We start from the raw sequence: 19,184 nt of genomic DNA on the forward strand, positions 1-19,184 counted from the left end.
CTCTCTCTAGAGTATCTATATCCTTCTGGAGATATGGCCTCCAGTACTGCGCACAATACTCCAAGTGAGGTCTCACCAGTGTTCTGTACAGCGGCATAAGCACTTCTCTCTTTCTACTGCTTATACCTCTCCCTATACATCCAAGCATTCTGCTGGCATTTCGTGCTGCTCTATTACATTGTCTTCCCACCTTTAAGTCTTCTGAAATAATTACTCCTAAATCCCTTTCCTCAGATACTGAGGTCAGGACTGTGTCAAATATTCTATATTCTGCCCTTGGGTTTTTACGTCCCAGGTGCATTATCTTGCACTTATCCACATTAAATTTCAGTTGCCAGAGTTCTGACCATTCTTCTAGTTTTCCTAAATCCTTTTCCATTTGGCGTTTCCCTCCAGGAACATCAACCCTGTTACATATCTTTGTGTCATCAGCAAAAAGACAAACCTTACCATCGAGGCCTTTTGCAATATCACTTATGAAGATATTAAACAAAATTGGTCCCAGTACAGATCCCTGAGGTACCCCACTGGTAACATGACCTTGTTCTGAATGTTCTCCATTGACTACAACCCTCTGTTGTCTGTCACTCAGCCACTGCCTAATCCACTCAACAATATGGGAGTCCATGCTCAATGACTGCAGTTTATTGATAAGTCTTCTATGTGGGACAGTGTCAAAAGCCTTACTAAAATCTAGATATGCAATGTCTACTGCACCTCCACCGTCTATTATTTTAGTCACCCAGTCAAAAAAATGTATAAGATTTGTTTGACATGATCTCCCTGAAGTAAACCCATGTTGTTTTTCATCTTGCAATCCATGGGATTTAAGATGTTCCACAATCCTATCCTTTAATAGGGTTTCCATTAATTTGCCTACTATTGATGTCAGACTCACTGGTCTATAGTTGCTCGATTCCTCCCTACTACCTTTCTTGTGAATGGGCACGACATTTGCCAATTTCCAATCACCACCGGAAAAGACTTATTTATCTATTTATCAATTCCTTGGAACTTTTTATTAATTTTCTGTTTAATTGATTTGTATTTTCACTTATACTGTAAAGATAAGTTTTCAACATTGTTCACATACATTAAGTTAATTGTTTTTCTGCGGCAAGCGCTGTATATAACCTAGGCTATTTTTCTATCATCCATTTTAAATCTACAGCTGCTGCCACACAATATATATTTTTATATTTATATATCACTAATTACACACATATTTTTATATTTTTATCTTATATTTAATCAAAACCTTTTCCGGGGCGCGGGGAGATACACTAGTATAGTGTTATCTTTTTTCTATCTTTACATGTAATTTTTTGCACGTTGAGCTTCACACATTTTTAAACCGCGCATATTCACATGGTAGTTGTGTGTTTTTCTGGAAAAATGCTTGCCTTGTTTGGGATGCCATTAACAATGAATGTCACCGCAAGCGCAACACATGATTTTGTGCGTGATTACGAATCGTTTTGGTGTAATTCTGATTGGTTCCTCTGGGACACTAAACCTCGCACATCATCTTGGCTCTTTGCATTGCTTCGCAGATTTAGCTTTGCTGGTTTGTAGAGACGAGGATGGCGTCATATTAATCAGGATATAGAAAATTGTGAAGTTTTACGGTTTGAACTAGTAAGGTTTATGTAATGCTTATCTTCCTCCCATGGGTAGAACTTCCTGATCAGATAACATTTAGTTTCAGCAACTGCATCCTGCCTGGGATACTGTAAGAACCTCAGAGGATTACAAAAGAGCCCATAAAGTGTGGGGACCCTGAACAGCAGAATGTTTCCCAATGTGAATTTCACCTGTAGCGTCCCTGCAGTGAGTCAGCACTATTGTATCCCCTAGGTGGGAGGTGAACACTTCGAGGAAGCTGAGTACTCAGGAGTGCCGTCTGGTTATTGTTACAGGACTCAGCTGGAGGAGCTCACCTGAGCCGGAGAGATGAGCGACAGAGCAATGACGCCCCCCAAAGGGGAAGATCAGGGGTCCACCAGAGTCATCACTATCATCTTCTTGGCTCTGCTCATCGACCTTCTGGGATTTACTCTAATTTTACCCTTGATGCCTTCCATACTGGATCACTTCAGCAAGTCTAATGTAAGTAGTGACATGTTAAGGACTTGTGTACACTGTGATTTGTATTTCAGGGTCTCAAGCACAGAAGATGCAATTTGATTTGAGTCATAAAGGGGAGTATAAACCGGTGTCTTCAGTCAGTTCCTGGGAATTTTGTTGCTTGCTGTGTTCCTGGATGCATTTTCTCTTGTACAGTCATGTCCCAGATGTGGTTTTCATGTATAGGCATCAGTGAGAACACAGTGTAAATGACAAGTACAGTATGCCCTTGCAATGCTTTTGACACGCTTTAGGCACTGTTCACACCTGAGTGTTTTTCAGCTCGTAAAACGCTCATCTCTGAAGTCTCCAAACGCCCAACAAGCGAAATCCCATTCATTTCAATGGCCCCTGTTCACATCTGAGCGTTTTGTCGCCTGAAGCTCAAAAAAGTACATGAGCTTCTTTTCTGGCAGATTACGAGCGTTTTTGTTAGATGTCAATGCCTGCCTGCAAAAGACACCTAAAAAAAACCACCTGAAAACTATACGCTCATGTGTGAACGGAGCCTTAGGTGTTTAACAAAATTAACATAAATTGTGTACTCTGCCTTAATCTACGTTACTAGGAGTTCTCCAGGGTCTCTCCCGTCCTCTGGAGCTCCCTACTCCAATCTGTCCAGCTATCTCCTACTCTCTCCCTCTTAAAGCAGAACTAAAATCACCATATGTCTCCTCTCCAGCGGTCCAAAGTTTACAAGTGGTCCCCCACTGGCATCTTCTCCCCATATCGTTCCAGGTGCTGATCTTCGGCCATCTTCATTGCGCAGGAGTCAGCCATCGTTGCACACAGAGACCACGCCGGTGATGTAAACTGAGCTGTACAAGTGCAGTTCAGTTTACAAGCCACAGCAGGCTGGTAATTGTATTTTATTGCAGAGGAGATTTTTCATGTTTCTTCTGCAATAAATAGCATATCTGCTTGTAAGGGTGTGGGATTTTTGTTTATGTTGCCTTCAGTTATGCTTTAAAGAGATCCCTCATCTCTTCAGGAAAGCCTTTCTTGCTTCCACCTAAAAGCTGAAGTTTTATCAACTCCATCAACTCATCCCCTCACTGCTAAATGAGGTTTAGGTAGTAAGCTCTCACAAGCAGGGTGCTCTTAAACCTCTTGTATGGAATTTGTTTTGTAAGTGTACTGTCTCATTAGTGCTGCACCAATGCCATGCTATATAAATCATTCATATTTTTAATGTAAAATCAAACGCATTTTTTTTTTTTTTACACTGTTACCAAAAGTATTGGGACACCTGCCTTTACACACACATGAACTTTAAAGGCATCCCAGTCTTAGTCTGTATTATTATTATAGAGGATTTATATAGCGCCAACAGTTTGCGCAGCACTTTACAATTTGAGGGAAGACAATACAGTACAGTTCAAAACAGGAGGAACTAGAGGGCCCTGCTCGTTAGAGCTTACAATCTAGAAGGGAAGGTTAAGTGAAACAAAAGGCAATAACCGTGGGGGATGGGTTGATGGAGAAAATGGAGGTACATTTGTTAGGGGTTGGTAGGATAGGCTTCTCTGAAAAGGAGGGTTTTCAGAGATCGCCTAAAAGCTAATAGAGTAGGAGATAATCGCACAGATAAGGGTAAGGAGTTCCATAGGATTGGAGAGGCTCTGGAAAAGTCCTGGAGGCGTGGGAGGAGGTGACAAGGGGGCTAGAGAGCAGGAGGTTTTGAGAGGAATGAAGAGAGCGATTAGTTTGGTATTTTGAGACGAGGCTGGTGATGTAGTTGGGGGCTAAGCTGTGGATTGCTTTGTAAGATGTTAGTATTTTTTTAATTTAATTAGTTGGGTGAGCGGAAGCCAGTGGAGGGCTTGACAGAGAGGAGCAGCAGACACTGAGCGATTGGTAAGGTGGATGAGTCTGACAGCAGCATTCATGATGGATTGAAGGGGGGATAGCCTGTTTAGAGGTATGCCAACGAGAAGGGAATTGCAGTAGTCGAGGCGCGAGATGACCAGGGAGTGAACTAAGAGCTTTGTTGTGTCTTTGGTTAGAAAGGGGAGTATTTTGGAGATGTTGCGGAGGCTGAGACGGCAAGATTTGGAAAGCGATTGGATGTGGGGTTTGAAGGAGAGTTCAGAGTCCAGGACAACACCGAAGACCTTGGCATGCGGGGATGGGCTGATAGTAATGCCATCGATATGGACAGAGAAATCAGGGGAAGGGGCACGTGGTGGAGGAAAAATTATAAGCCCGGTTTTGGATGGATTGAGTTTGAGGAAGTGGTGAGACATCCATACCGATAGTCTGTAGGGTTCAATACTGAAGTGGCCCACCCTTTGCAGCTATAACAGCTTCAACTCTTCTGGGAAGGCTGTCCACAAGGCTTAGGAGTGTGTCTATGGGAATATTTAACCATTCTTTCAGAAGCACATTTGTGAGGTCAGGCACTGATGTTGGAGAGAAGGCCTGGCTCGCAGTCTCCACTCTAATTCCTCCTAAAGGTGTTCAGTCGGGTTGAGGTCAGGATTCTGAGCAGGTCAGTCGAGTTCCTCCACCCCAAACTCACTCATCCATGTCTTTATGGACCATGCTTTGTGCACTGGTGCGCAGTCATTTAGGGGCCAAACTGTTCCCACAAAGTTGGGAGCATGAAATTGTCCAAAATGTCTTGGTATGCTGATGCCTTAAATGTTCCCTTCACTGGAACTAAGGGGCCAAGCCCAATCCCTGAAAAACCACCCCCCACTATAACCCCCTCTCCACCAAATGAGTTGGATCAGTGCACAAAGCAAGGTCCATAAAGACATAAATTAGTGAGTCTGGGGTGGAGGAACTTGGCTGGCCTGCATAGAGTCCTGACCTCAACCCGATAGAACACCTTTGGGATGAATTAAAGCGGAGACTGCAAGCCAGGCCTTCTCTCCAACATCAGTGCCTGACCTCATAAATGTGCTTCTGAAAGAATGGTCAAACATTCCCATAGACACACTCCTAAACCTGGAGGACAGATTTCCCCGAAGATTTGAAACTGTTATAGCTGCAAAGGGTGGCCAACTCAATATTGAACCCTACGGACTAAGACTGAGGCACCATTAAAGTTCATGTGCATGTAAAGGCAGGCGTCCCAATACTTTTGGTAATATAGTGTTTATACCGAGCACACCCATTGTTGTGTATTACTTGTTTCTTGATGCCTTTGTACACAAGTCCTAAAGCTGACCATAGATGTCCCAATCTAATTGTAAAATCTCCATTCCATTTTCTGAAAATGTGTAGTGTTTGGTCCTACTTAACCTCTTGCACCCGCGTAATACATATGTGCGGCAGCAAAGAAGGTGGGCTTTAACATCCACACATATGCATCAATGGGTAGCAGAGCTTTCTGTGCCGAGAGTGTGCGCACTGCATACTACCAGCACAGTGACTGAGCTGTCAAAAACAGCTCCTGGTCTCTCCTAATGATGGGGAGCAGGTGGGAATGACTTCTGATCATGTGTCTACTATGCCAAGTTGCCAACCAATACAGGACGGAGGAGGATTACTACTCTCTCTCTAACAGTCCCAATAACCAGTGTCACCGGGAATGAAAGCAGGGGTAAATCTTGAGTTGCTTCTAGAACAGGGATAGATCGAAAATCTTCAAATGAGTCAGTTGTTTCTGTGGCAACTAAGAAATGATTTCCCCCAAAGATATCCTTTCACTTCCTGTTGGAACTACAGAACAGGAAGTAAAGAGAAATCCCCCTAATGAGACACAGATGGGGGAAAAAAAATAAAAAATCTGACAAGTTTTGACCCTTCCCTACTGTGTCCAAAATGAAAAAAGTTTTGTCTTTAGGTCCTGTTCACATATGGCGTAGCGGGAATGAGCCATCCCGCTACACGATTTTCAAAGTGTGATTGCCACGTGATTCTGCATGTTGCATTGGGCCAGCCCTTTCCCTTAAAGCTCCTGCTCCTTTTTGGGGGGTGCAAACTTCAAATGATTTTTAAGGGCGTGTATTGCCACAGCAGAATTACATCACGTTTGGGGTGCCATTAAGGATAATAACACCCCAATGTGCGTTGTGCGTTTTGCAGTGATTGCCATACAATTTGGAATTGCAGGCAGAATCACATAGATTCTGCCCACAGCTCCAGATCGCAAAGTGTGAATGGAGATGTACTTTAAATTAAAAAATGAGTTTGTTTCCTTGTTCTGTCATCCTAGGATAGTATGTACCAGACACTGCAGGGCACCATAGGCTGGTTTGCAGAAGCTGTGGGAGTTCCCCAGGAGAGGAAGTATAACAGTGTCCTCTTTGGTGGTAAGTTATGAAATAATAACGTGAATAATCTATAGTGCTGTGAAAGGTCACTCAGGTTCCAGAATAGAAGATTTTGTTTGCAATAATTCTGAAAATGAACAAACATTGGGATTACCTCACACATCCAACAGTAGTCTGCCTTCCCAATATTGAGGTGGCATAGAACAGTTATGACTGTTAATAACAGTAATAATAGTAGAGATAACATACTCAGCCTGTCCATGTCCTCGCATGGGGGTAGTCACATCTCATAGCTGGCTGAGGCAGTTCCTGAAGCAGAGCTGTGACTATGTATGACCAGGAAAATGGTTGACAAGGGCCTCTTTCCAAAAACCCTCATCGGTGGTTGTGGGGGTCTGCGGGCAGGGGGCTTATTGGTATCTGGAAGCCCCCTTTAAAAAAAGGGGGCCCAAACCCCCCTCCCTTTTCCTACCTGCTGGGCTGCATGCTCAGATAAGGGCCTGGTATGGACCTGAAGGAGGGGGAAACCCCCACGCCGTTTTTTTTCACTTTTTTTTTTTTTTGCTGGCAATTCTTCTTTTTTTTACATTCAGCTGTCAGCGGGGAACCCCACTGACAGCTGATGACTCATCGTTCGTTAAGGACGTGGCGGTTGGCTCCTTAGCAGCCAGCTATATACAGTTGTTTTTAAGGGAAAATAAAAAAGCCACAAAAATCGCCTCACAAACGCAACACTTACGTTTCTGGTGCAACTCCATTTAAGTCTATTACACCAAAGCATGGGAAAAAATGTCTCTGACCCTTTCCAAAAACTCACCGGCTGCAAAACACATAGATGTGAAAGTGTACTATAGGAGACCGTGTTAAATGGACTGTAGTGCGTTTCTGCAAACTGCAAAACGCACTAAAAAATGCATAGGTGTGAATGAAGGGTGAAGGATTGAGACAAAGAATAAGTTGAAGACAATTAAAAAAAAGAGCTTGTTGTTCAGCATAGTTGTTACCTTTTAGGCACTTTTAGGCCAGGACAGGTTCATCTTATTGAGTCTCACACTAGAAGGGAAGAATCAGAATGGCAACTCTCACCTTGTGTAACCCTATAAAAATTAGCACCTGTAACATGCTAGGATGTGTTGTTTCTGAAATGTAATAATGAGTGTTTTTCAGGTCTCATTGGCTCCCTCTTCTCCCTCCTGCAGTTTATCTGCTCACCGCTCACCGGAGCTGCCTCGGATTATCTAGGAAGACGGCGAGTCATGATGATAAATTCAGTATGTTCCAACTTTATACTGCCTGATATATTTGTGTGGGGTTAAGCAGTTATTTAGAGCAGTCTTTTCTAAATAAATTATCTGCTGTAATATTTATAGATCAGTAGCTCCGGGATCTGGTCAGGCACCAGCACTTGAGCACAACTATGGTGATGGGATACAAGGCCGCTATAGATGGGCAGAATCCAGTGTTCATACAAAACTACTGATGACTGACTACACCTGAACATATATACAACTTGTTTTACTTTTTCCACATGAGTTGTGATAGTGGCTGATCTCTGTTGCCAGCAAAAGTTCTATTGAAGAAAGTTGCAGGGTCTGCATCTCTTTAGATATGATTTCTCTTTGGGAGTATCTTGCCAAAACTGACATTTTTTGTTGCAGGGGATGCCAAAAATCCGACTTGTATCTTAGTCCAGACTTCTGAGGAAATTAGTATGCCAATCACACAAGCAGGAAATTATATTTCTGGAAGGGGGCGGGGGGGGGTAGTTTTCCATACATCATCTGTGTACAGAATGCATCCAGGTTGCCATATTGCATTGCATTATAAAGAATATTACAGCAGGTGCAGATTGAAAGGGAAAGGTAATTTTTAATAACATTCAATTACAATATGACTTGTGTAGCAATTGTATACGCTTTGTTGTTTTTTTTTTTTTTTTTGGTATTTTCTTTCCCCCACGAAAGTGGAGTTACCCTTTAAGATAACCACTCACTGACCTCACTATGGCTTCAAATTACTTTCAGATCTATTCACAACACAGACTGTTACTATTAGAGCCGGTTCACACTGGGGCGACCTGTCAGGCGACCTGGTCGCCTGACAGGTCGCCAGTAGGTCGCCTGCCATAGAGAAGCTGTGGACCCGTTCTAATAGGAGCGTCACAAGTCGCTCCGACTTAGAAAAAGGGTCCGGAGCTTCTTTGGGGCGACCCAGAGCGACCTGCATTGACTTCAATGATATGAAGTCCGTGCCGGCCGCTCCGAGGTCGCGGTGCGAGCTGCGCGCCGCGACTTCACAGGTAGCCCGGCAAAGTCGGCTCGCCCCAGTGTGAACGGGGTCTTAACAACATAGCAGTAAACAAGTCAGCAGCTGGACACAAGTTTAAAAACAAAACATCCATAGGCAACATTTTAAACGAATACATACATAGCCTTTAAAAGCAGAACTAAACAAATCGATTTAGCGATTTCCCAAGACCAATACATTCAAGGCATGCTGTGATTAATAACTGTCACAGTCGCTTGTGCTCTCAACTGAACTGTCAAGCTATGAAATGGCAGGTGTCATAACTGATCATATGTACACCACCATGGCAACTGCAGATTAAAAATAGGCTAGGATGGCAACTTCCTTGTCTGTAAAGGAGAGAAGATTTTAGCCCCACGTTAGGTAGTACAGCAAGTATAAGTATGATTAGTCCCTTTTTTTTTGTCCTGAGAGATGATCTTTAAATGAGAAGTTTGGGAATTTAAAAAAATAAACATTCATACTCACCTACTGTAGATGGATGCTGCATCTGTCCCCTTCCGCTTCTAAGACTGAGAAGTAAGCAATCAAAGACTGCTGATTGCTCAGTTCTCGGTCTTCACTGAGCAGAGGACTCTCTGCTCTGCCCTTCCATTGCTCACTCGAGCCCTGGACTGTGGAGGAGGAGGGAGGAGCTGGTTTAGGCTTTCAGCAGCTGAAACTTCGAGTTGCCAAGAGACAGCCAAGAAACCTTAAAGGAGTTGTAAAGGCAGAAGTTTTTTTTATCTTATTGCATTCTATGCATTAAGATAGAAAGCCTTCTGTGTGAAGCAGCCCCCCCTACCTGTTCCCCCTCTCTGTCCAGCCATGTCCACGAGTCCCTCAGCCGTCTGGGACTCTCCCCCTTAACCACTTAAGCCCCGGAGGATTTGGCTGCTAAAAGACCAGGGTTTTTTTTGCGATTTTTTTTACTGCGTGAATTTGACGGACAATTGCGCGGTCGTGCGACGCTGTACCTAAACGAATTTCACGTACTTTTTTTCCCACAAACAGAGCTTTCTTTTGGCGGTATTTGATCACCTGTGCGATTTTTTTTGATCATGCGCTATAAACAAAAAAAAAGCGTAATTTTTGCAAAAATAACAATATTTCTCTTACGTCCTCCGACAGTCGCCGCCTCTTCATATTCGTCACATATGGGGGGTATTAGACTTTGCTCCGAAGGAGTAGCTAGGCAACAGAATATGTTAACAATAAAGCTTTAACATATCCCACCCTCAAGGGGTGGTCCCCTCAGTCAATACCCTCCTACTTCCTGCAACCATATCTCAGTTTTAATGTCTAGCTTGTCAGGAGTGGCTGGCTCTCTCTGTGCTGGGACTTTTTGTCCCAGACTCTTTCTTCTTTTTAATATTTTGTTTGAGTTTTCTCTCTACCTTTACTTAGCTGTTATTTTTGTCAGCATTGGTTAGTTCTTCGGACGAAGAGGATCATGCGGACTGGGTCTCGGGCTGATCCCCCTGGTCGCAGGTCGTGGGTCAGTGGCTTCCCAGTCTGCCATCGAGCGTTCAGCCAGGTAACGCTCCTGGCACAGTGAACGACCCATCCCTGTTCGGTGCAGGGATGATTGGTGAGGTGGCTACCTCACCGGACGCTGTGCGGTTTCTTAACCTCCATTATGTGCGTCTTGAATTGCGACTCTCCCTGCCTCATGTGCAGCGGCTTGTTCGCCTGTGCGGGGTCCCCACGCCATGTGAGGTAAGTGTATTTATGTGGGGACCTGTCTGTCTGGGGGGGGTCTCAGTCTGGGACTGTGTAACCTGCCTTTAATCACACTGCTTGTCTCCCTATCTCTCGGCTGCATGCTGTGGGCTGCAAGGGGGGGGGGGGGAGCTGTATGACACTGTGTGTGTCAGGCTGGGCAGTGTGAGGAGCTGTGTGCTGTGGGGCATGTTTTTTCTTGGCATGTTTGGGCATATACAGCGATCGCTGCGGCGATCTAACATGTATCCTTATATTGGGATGTAATGTGTGTGTGTTTTATGCACTGTGGAGCGGCGTTTTCGGCGCCAAACGACGCCATTTTACCGGCGCCCGCTCCGGCCGCATGGTTTACATGCACGGCGGCCATTTTCTTGTAGCCTCCATAGGCTTACATAGAGCGCCCTGGCAGCATCACTTCCTCTCTCCTGGAACACCGATCGAGGCAGCAGCAGCAGCGGGGTCTCCTCAGGTTTTATCCTTCTGTTCTTGTTATCCATTGCCTGTACTCAGTTTGTATATTCCCTGTGGGGGTCTCATTGTGCCTGAGTGTGGTGCGGTGGGCTGCGCTTGCCGCGCTTGCAAAAAGGGGGCAGTTAACCCTTGGTTGTCTGGCATTACAGGGGCAATGGATTCTCAGGAGGGCAAGTTTCCTACAGTATTGGTGGAAAGCCAGGGGACCGCTGTTTCCCCCCCAGGGGGGGATTTAGCCACTATTGTGGCTGGCCTTGCTGCCCAGGTGCAAATGCTGGTGGCTGCTCAATCTACTAAACGGCCCAGAGTTGCTCTGTCCTCTGATTCTGAGGGTGAAGGTGATGGGGCTGTTCTGGCAGGGACCCCCCTATCAGGGTCCCGCTCCTCTCTTGATCTAGTGGGGTCTGAGGTAGAGGCTGAAGTTGAGGGGGTTGGTAATTCTCCCCCTGGCTCGCCTGAAGAGCTTGCAATCATGGATGAGTTGATTGCTTCCATTAAGCAGACGCTACGTTTGCAGGACGAAGTGTGTCCCCCCGCTGCCTTGGCGGCTTATAGGACGCAGAGGAAACGCAGGACGCCGCAGGTTTTTCCCTGCAATGCTGATTTTCAGCGCGCTGTTAAGGATCAATGGCGCGATCTGCGCAAGCCTTTTGCGGTACCAAGTAAATTCAAGCTGCGTTACCCTTTCTCACCTGCCACTGATGAACGGTGGTGTGTGCCTCCGCCAGTGGATCATGCAATTGCGGTTTTGAACAAAGCCACTGCGATTCCTGCAGAGGGTTCCCCTGTTTTCCGTGATGCCACGGATAGGAGACTGGAGTCTCTTGCCCGTCATACTTATTCTGTTACGGGTTCTATGCTTAAGGCTCTGTTTGCTTCTCTCATGGCGGCCCAGGCGATCGCAAGTTGGACGCAGATGCTTAGGCGCGTCCTAGTGGCCGATTCGGCCTCGGCGGCGACCCTGGATATGGTGGATCAGATCCACCAGGGTGTCATGTATCTGTGTGATGCGGACCTGGACCTGATTCCGTTGGCTGCACGTGTGCACAGCGTGGCGGTGTTGTCTCGCCGCCTGGTTTGGTTGAAATGTTGGTCGGTGGACCAATCTTCACGTAAGACCTTAGCCAATCTACCTTATGATGGGTCTCGCCTTTTTGGGGAGTCCCTGGATGTGTTGATTAAGGGGGTCACCGGGGGTAAGAGCACTCTCTTGCCCCATTTCCCCAAGGCTAAGGGGGCTTCTGGGAAGAAGCATGCAAATTTTCGGCCCCCTCAGGGGTCCTTTCGTGCCTTTCGGCCGCACTACAAGGGCAAACCGTTCAAAGGCCAAGGCTCTCAGAAGAAGCCCTGGTCTGGGAAACAGAAGTCCGGCCAATCCGGACCTGCTGCCCATAACAGTTCGGCCTGAAGGGGCGCCCTCACCCAGTTTTGGGGTGGGGGGACGCTTGCTCGGTTTTCTTCAGCCCTGGTTGGCCCGTGTGCGGGACAGATGGGTTCTGGAAATCGTTCGATCTGGTTACAGGATCGAGTTTCTCTCTCGGCCGGAGAGCAGATTTTTTCCCTCAAATCTTCAACTGTCTCCAGAGCGCCTGCGGGATCTGCACCTGGCGGTGCGGGACCTGAGGGCTCAGGGAGTGGTGGTTCCGGTGCCTCATCGGGACAGATTTCGGGGGTTTTATTCCAATCTGTTCACCGTGCCCAGGGAGGAGGGCAAGGTTCGTCCGATTCTGGACTTGAAGGCTCTGAACCGCTCTGTGCGGGTTCGCAAGTTCCGCATGGAATCCCTGCGCTCGGTGGTGGCTGCCCTGGTTCCGGGGGAATTCATGGCCTCCATCGATTTGAAGGATGCGTACCTTCACATCCCCATATTCGAGGGTCATCAGAGATACCTTTGATTTGCCATTGCGGAGGATCACTACCAGTTCGTGGCGTTGCCCTTTGGTCTCGCCTCGGCTCCGCGGGTCTTCACCAAGGTGCTTGCACCGGTTCTGGCATTATTGAGAGCCCAGGGCATTTCTGTCCTGGGGTATCTGGACGACATTCTGGTTCGGTCTGCGACCAGACAGGGTCTGGAGAAGGACCTGTCTGTCACATTGCAAACTCTGCAGGAGTTTGGTTGGACGATAAATGTTCCAAAGTCGACACTGAGTCCGTCGGTTCGTCTCCCCTATCTGGGTATGATACTGGACTCGGTGCAGGCGAAGGTCTTCCTGCCGGAAGACAAACTCAGGACTCTTCAGGAGGAAGTCAGGTCCCTCAGGGACGTTCCACACTCGTCTCTGCGGACGTGTATGAGATGTCTGGGATTGATGGTCTCGGCCTTCGAGGCGATTCCTTTCGCGCAGTTTCACACGCGGGGTCTCCAAGCGGAGATCCTGTCCAGGTGGGACGGGCGACCTCAATCTCTGGATCTTCAGATCTCGTTGAGTCATCGCACCAGGGAAAACCTTCTGTGGTGGCTCCAGTCCCCGTTGGTGTCCGGGGGCAAGTCGTTTCGTCCGATCTCGTGGACGGTAATCACCACGGATGCCAGCCTGTCGGGCTGGGGTGGTGTTCTGGGCGTTCTGTCCGCCCAGGGGACCTGGTCGGAGGGGGAGTCTTCCCTCCCGATCAACATTCTGGAATTGCGTGCGATAAGGCTCTGTCTTCATCGCTGGACGGACCGGCTGCAGGGCTGCCCGGTTCGGGTGCAGACGGACAATGCCACGGCGGTAGCCTACATCAACCACCAAGGGGGCACCAGGAGTGCCCGAGCGGCTCGAGAAGTGGCCGACATTCTGTCTTGGGCCGAGACTCATGTCCCGGCGATAACGGCGGTTCACATTCCGGGAGTGGAGAACTGGCAGGCGGACTATCTGAGTCGCCAGACCCTGGATCAGGGGGAATGGTCTCTCCACCCGGCTGTCTTCCGGATGTTGTGCGCGAAGTGGGGTCTTCCAGATGTGGACCTGTTCGCGTCTAGCCTCAACTACAAGGTGAAGAGGTTCGTGGCAAGGACGCGCGACCCTCGGGCAGACGCGTCGGACGCGTTAGTGGCCCCGTGGCATCAGTACAGGCTGATGTACGCGTTCCCACCGATTCAGTTGCTGTCCAGGTTCCTTCGCAGGTTACTCTCGGAACGCAGCACGGTGATTCTTGTGGCTCCGGACTGGCCTCGCCGGTCCTGGTACGCAGACCTCGTGAATCTGGCGGTCGACGCCCCTTGGCGTCTGCCTCTTCGAGACGATCTACTGTCTCAAGGACCGATTTACCATCCTGCTTTACAGTCGCTGGCTTTGACGGCCTGGCTGTTGAGACCGAGGTCCTGAAGGAGAAGGGTCTCTCTCCAGAGGTCGTTCATACTTTGATCAACGCGAGGAAGTCTTCCTCGGGGAAGGTTTATTACCGTACTTGGAAGGCCTATTTTGCCTGGTGTGAGTCCAGGGGGTTTTCACCCCGCACGTACTCGGTTTCCCGTGTGCTGTCTTTCCTTCAGACGGGTGTCGATCAGCGTTTGGCGCTGGCTACGATAAAGGGTCAGGTGTCTGCGCTGGCCGTTCTGTTTCAACGTCCCGTGACTTCCAACTCCTTGGTTGGCACTTTTATTCAGGGTGTGCGGCATCTGGTTCCTCCTAGGAGGGATCCTTTGCCCCCTTGGGACTTGAATCTCGTTCTATCTGTGTTGCAACGTGCTCCTTTTGAACAGATCAGGGAGATCTCGTTGTCTATGTTGTCCAAAAAGGTCGCCTTTTTGGTGGCGATCACTTCGGCTCGCAGAGTGTCGGAACTGGCGGCTTTGTCCTGCAAGTCTCCGTACCTGGTTGTTCATTTGGATAAGGTGGTCTTGCGACCTAATCCTTCTTTTCTGCCGAAACGAGTTTCGGAATTCCATCTTAACGAGGATATTGTTTTGCCTTCGTTGTGCACGAAGCCTAAACATCCAAAGGAGGTGAGATTGCACTCTCTGGATGTTGTTCGGGCGATAAGGGTTTACCTTAAATCGACTGAGTCTTTTCGTAAGACGGACTCCTTGTTTGTTCTTCCAGAGGGTCCTCGGATGGGCATGGCGGCTTCGGCCTCTACCATCGCCAAATGGATCAGGCAGACCATTGAACAGGCCTATGCCTTGCAGGGGAAGGTTCCCCCTGTGCCTGTGAAGGCGCACTCTACTAGATCTCTGAGTACGTCTTGGGCCTGCCGTCATGGGGCTTCTGTAGCCCAGGTGTGTAAGGCGGCGACTTGGTCGACCGTGCACACTTTCACGAAATTCTACAAAGTAGATGTTCAGGCATCGGCGGATGCTTCCTTTGGCCGCAAGGTTCTTAGTGCGGCTGTTCCATAGGGTCCCTTGTTGGGGACTCCTGGCTGTTGGGATAGTTTTTTGTATCCCCTGGTTTTTTTGTCTTTTCCTGGGTTGTTGCTCCTGTTGAGCACTTATTTTTGCTGTTGCCCAGCTGGGTTCCTTCCTTTGGTAAGGTTCCTTTCTTTGATGTGGAGACTGCGTTGCCTTTCGGCGCGGATGTGTTTCCCTCCCCTCATGTTTGCACTGCTTTGGGACGTCCCCATATGTGACGAATATGAAGAGGCGGCGACTGTCGGAGGACGTAAGAGAAAACGGAATTTTTGTAAAATCTTACCTGTAAAATTCCTTTCTCTGAGTCCTCCGACAGTCGCCGCCCCCGCCCCTCTTTTGGGGTTTGAATGTATACTCTACTGCTATTCCACTAAAACTGAGATATGGTTGCAGGAAGTAGGAGGGTATTGACTGAGGGGACCACCCCTTGAGGGTGGGATATGTTAAAGCTTTATTGTTAACATATTCTGTTGCCTAGCTACTCCTTCGGAGCAAAGTCTAATACCCCCCATATGTGACGAATATGAAGAGGCGGCGACTGTCGGAGGACTCAGAGAAAGGAATTTTACAGGTAAGATTTTACAAAAATTCAGTTTTTTCACATTTTTTTATATGAAATTCCCCCCCAAAAAAATGTAAAAATCAAAATTTTTTAACATTTTCGGCCAAATTGTTTTACGCTACATATGTTTGGTAAAAAAAATCGCAAAAAGCGTATTTTGATTGGTTTGCGCAAAAGTTATCGCGTTTACTAACAAAGGGAAAGATTTTTGTCATTTTTGGTGTTTTTTTTTTTTTAACGAGTAATGGCGGCGATCTGCGATTTTTTTTTTTGCGGTACTGCGACATTGCGGTGGACAGATCGGACCCTTGACTGACATTTTTGACACTTTTGGGGGTACCAGTGACATTACTGCAGTAATCAGTGCTATACATATGCACTGTTACTGCAAAAATGACACTGGCAGGGAAGGGGTTAACTTTATTGGACAGGGAGGGGTTAAGTGTGTCCTAGGGGCGTGATTCTAACTGTGCAGGGACATTGCTATTGGTGTAAAAACAAAGATCAACAGTTCTACATAGTAGAACTGTCTGATCTTCATTTTTACACCAGGGAGAATGACGGGCGGCTTGTTTACATAAGCCGCTCCGCCTTTCTCCCTTCACAGGAGCGATCGTAGTGTGACCGGTGGACATCGAGTAACGCACTGACTTGTCTGTGAATGAGCCGCGGCGGGCGCAATAGGCTCGCAAGTCAGTGACAGGCGAGTGACGTATCCATACGTCACTGCCTGGCCGGGGCTGACCGCCGCAGTACATAGTCGTGCGGCGGTCGGCAACCGGTTAATTAGCGGAGAACCAGCTGTGGCGCCATTGGTTCCCACGGCTGTCAATCAAAGTCAGTGAGCTAATCAGGAGAGAATGGGGGCGGGGCTGAACGATAGCTCTGTGTCTGAATGGACAAATGGAGCTGAAGCTCAGCTCGGATGCCCCCATAGCAAGCTGCTTTCTGTGGGGGCACTGAATAGGAGAGCGGGGCCAGGAGCAGGAACAAGGGACCTGAAAAGAGGAGGATCCAGGCTGCTTTGTGCAAAACCAACTGCACAGAAGAGGTAAGTATGACATGATTGTTATTTTTTTTTTTTTTTTTTTTTTTTTTTTTTTTAAAAAAACGAGACTTTACAATCACTTTAAGGATTTGGAGAAGATCTGTAAAGAAGAGTGGACCAAAATCCCTCCTGGGATGTGTGCAAACCTGGTCTCCAACTACAAGAAAAGTCGTACCTCTGTGAATGCCAACATGGGTTTCTCCACCAAGTACTAAGTCATGTTTTGCTTGGAGATCAAATACTTCTTTTGCTCACTGACCTGCAACTTAATTTATAGCATTTGTTTTATGTTTCTGGATTTTGGGTTGTTATTCTGTCTCCATCAATTAAAATATACCTATGATAAAAATTATAGACTCTTTATTTGTAAGTGGGCAAACGTATAAAATCTCCAGGGGATCAAATAATTATTTCCCCCACTGTATATGTATTCTTATCTAAAATAGGAAAGGCTTCTTTCCTGTACATTCTCCAAGTACGGTAGTTACTTGAATGCATGTATTGTAAGACCACGTTTGTAATATATATATATCTATTACATAGTTGGTAATGTTGAATAATAACACTTGTCTATCCAGTCCAACCTGCAGGCCTGGGTGCGTGTGTATGCCACAACCGTGTTCAATATCTGTGCACAGTGGGGTTGATGTGCAAAATCTGGTGCAGCTGTACATGGTAGCCAATCGGCTTCTAACTTCAGGTTGTTCAATAAAGCTTGGACAAATAACCTGGAAGCTGAAGCTTTTCTCCCAATGCTAGTCACCATTCATAGATTTGTACATTTCGGTCATATCCCTTCTTTAGCATCTCATCTCCAGGGAAAATAAATGTAATAATCTTAGTCATTCCTCATAACTGATGTCCTCCAGCTCCCTTGTTAGCTTTGTTGATCTTCTCAGGGCTCTTTGCAGTTCCAGATGGCATACTCAAGATGCGGCTGAACCGGAGTTTTGTGAAGTGATAGAATAATAGTTTAATCTCCTGAGTAAATACCCTTTTAAATGCATTATTATATTCCTAAATATTGTTTCTTGAAAAGAGCCAAAGGAGTTAGTTGGAAGTCAGTGATAAGAATATTTAGAGCAGTCTTTCTCAACCTTTCCAACACTGAGAAACCCTTAAAATAACTTTCAGGTTTCAGGGAACCCCTGATAAAAAAATCACTATATCTACAACACGTGATACATTAGTGTGATGGTCAGTGGGAAGAATGCTACTTACACTGGTGGTCGTTGTGAAGAATTACCTTCTTCAAGATAGCTAAAAAGATCAATGATGTCAGTGGGAACTTATGTGAGAGGCAGAAATTACTCATTGCTCAATGAACCCTTAGCAACCTCTGGAAGAACCCTGGTTGAGAAACCCTGATTGAGTATTTCCAGTTTGAGCCCCAATATCTGTGTTTTTATTTTTGTATGTTTTCCTCTTTTCAGTCTGATTACTGGAGAGGCCAAGCAACTGATTATGTCACTCTTTTTATTGTCTCTGTTTCTGGCAGTTTGGCATAATCGTGTCCTATGCTGTGTGGGCCATGTCAAGAAGTTTTGGAATTTTCCTCATCTCTCGCATCATTGGAGGATTAAGTAAAGGAAATGTTAGCTTATGTGCGGCTGTAATAGCGGACCTCCCCTCCCTGAAGACCCGCAGCAAGGGCATGGTGAGTGTGGAGTGTGTTCTGTTATGACAAATGGGGGACGATGATCTAGTCTTTGTCTTATAAAATCTTTATGCTTTGTTATATTCTAAAAAAGTCTTATTATATACATGGACCAGATAATTAGGGGGCCCATAGACATTAAATGGCTGTTTTCAGCTAATGTCTATGTTGCATTGGTCGACAGCATCAGAGTGTCCTCTCTCCTCAAATTGTAATTACTTTACCAATCCTCTTCACCCCACAACTTAGATATATCACCGTCACTCTTAAGCCTAGTACACACTAGTAGTACCAGTGGTCTGAATGAAGAAAAACTGACAGGTCAGGAGTAGCCACTGTACTAACTATCTGATGTTAGTACAGCGATCTCCCCTGCTGTTCTATTGTGTTCTGACAGGAGGACGCCCCCCTCCACCAGAACACTCCAGATAGCACTTTCAATCATTGGCTGAGAGCGCTGATACGGAGCTGCTGGGCAGATCTTTTTCGGTCATGCCCCTTCGGCCCATGTGTTATAGGCTTTACCCTCTCTGTACTTGCCACCTCTTGTGAATACTGAACCCAAATGCTGACATAAACACCTAGACAGTGAGGCATGTGCACTCATATACATCTAGCTCCTATCTTCCCTCACCCTCCTGCTTCTCAACTTCTTAGGATATCTCTCCTAATCACAAAACACTGCTGTCTAACTGACACCTTCAATCTCCACGTCATGGACTGAGGCTGTTTTCAAGTCTACACTAGGTTGG

At 46.7% G+C, this 19,184-nt stretch overlaps 1 protein-coding gene across 2 annotated transcripts in view; it reads left to right on the forward strand.

The window, feature by feature from the left end:
- Positions 1–19,184, forward strand: part of MFSD10 (major facilitator superfamily domain containing 10) — a 131,851-nt gene that overhangs the window by 20,654 nt on the left and 92,013 nt on the right. Inside the window, exons 1-5 of one of the 2 annotated variants that reach the window (XM_082259557.1) lie at positions 1,737–1,830; positions 1,920–2,109; positions 6,293–6,389; positions 7,518–7,621; positions 18,274–18,432. In XM_082259557.1, the coding sequence (XP_082115683.1) occupies positions 1,954–2,109; positions 6,293–6,389; positions 7,518–7,621; positions 18,274–18,432 (516 nt within the window). In that variant the 5' untranslated portion in view covers positions 1,737–1,830; positions 1,920–1,953. Of the gene's footprint in view, positions 1–1,736; positions 1,831–1,919; positions 2,110–6,292; positions 6,390–7,517; positions 7,622–18,273; positions 18,433–19,184 lie in introns of those variants that run through there. The other variant, XM_082259556.1, reaches the window with a different exon arrangement.

Source organism: Pelophylax lessonae (genome assembly GCF_965119305.1).
Source record: "Pelophylax lessonae genome assembly, chromosome: 1".
Taxonomy (NCBI): Eukaryota; Metazoa; Chordata; class Amphibia; order Anura; family Ranidae; genus Pelophylax; species Pelophylax lessonae.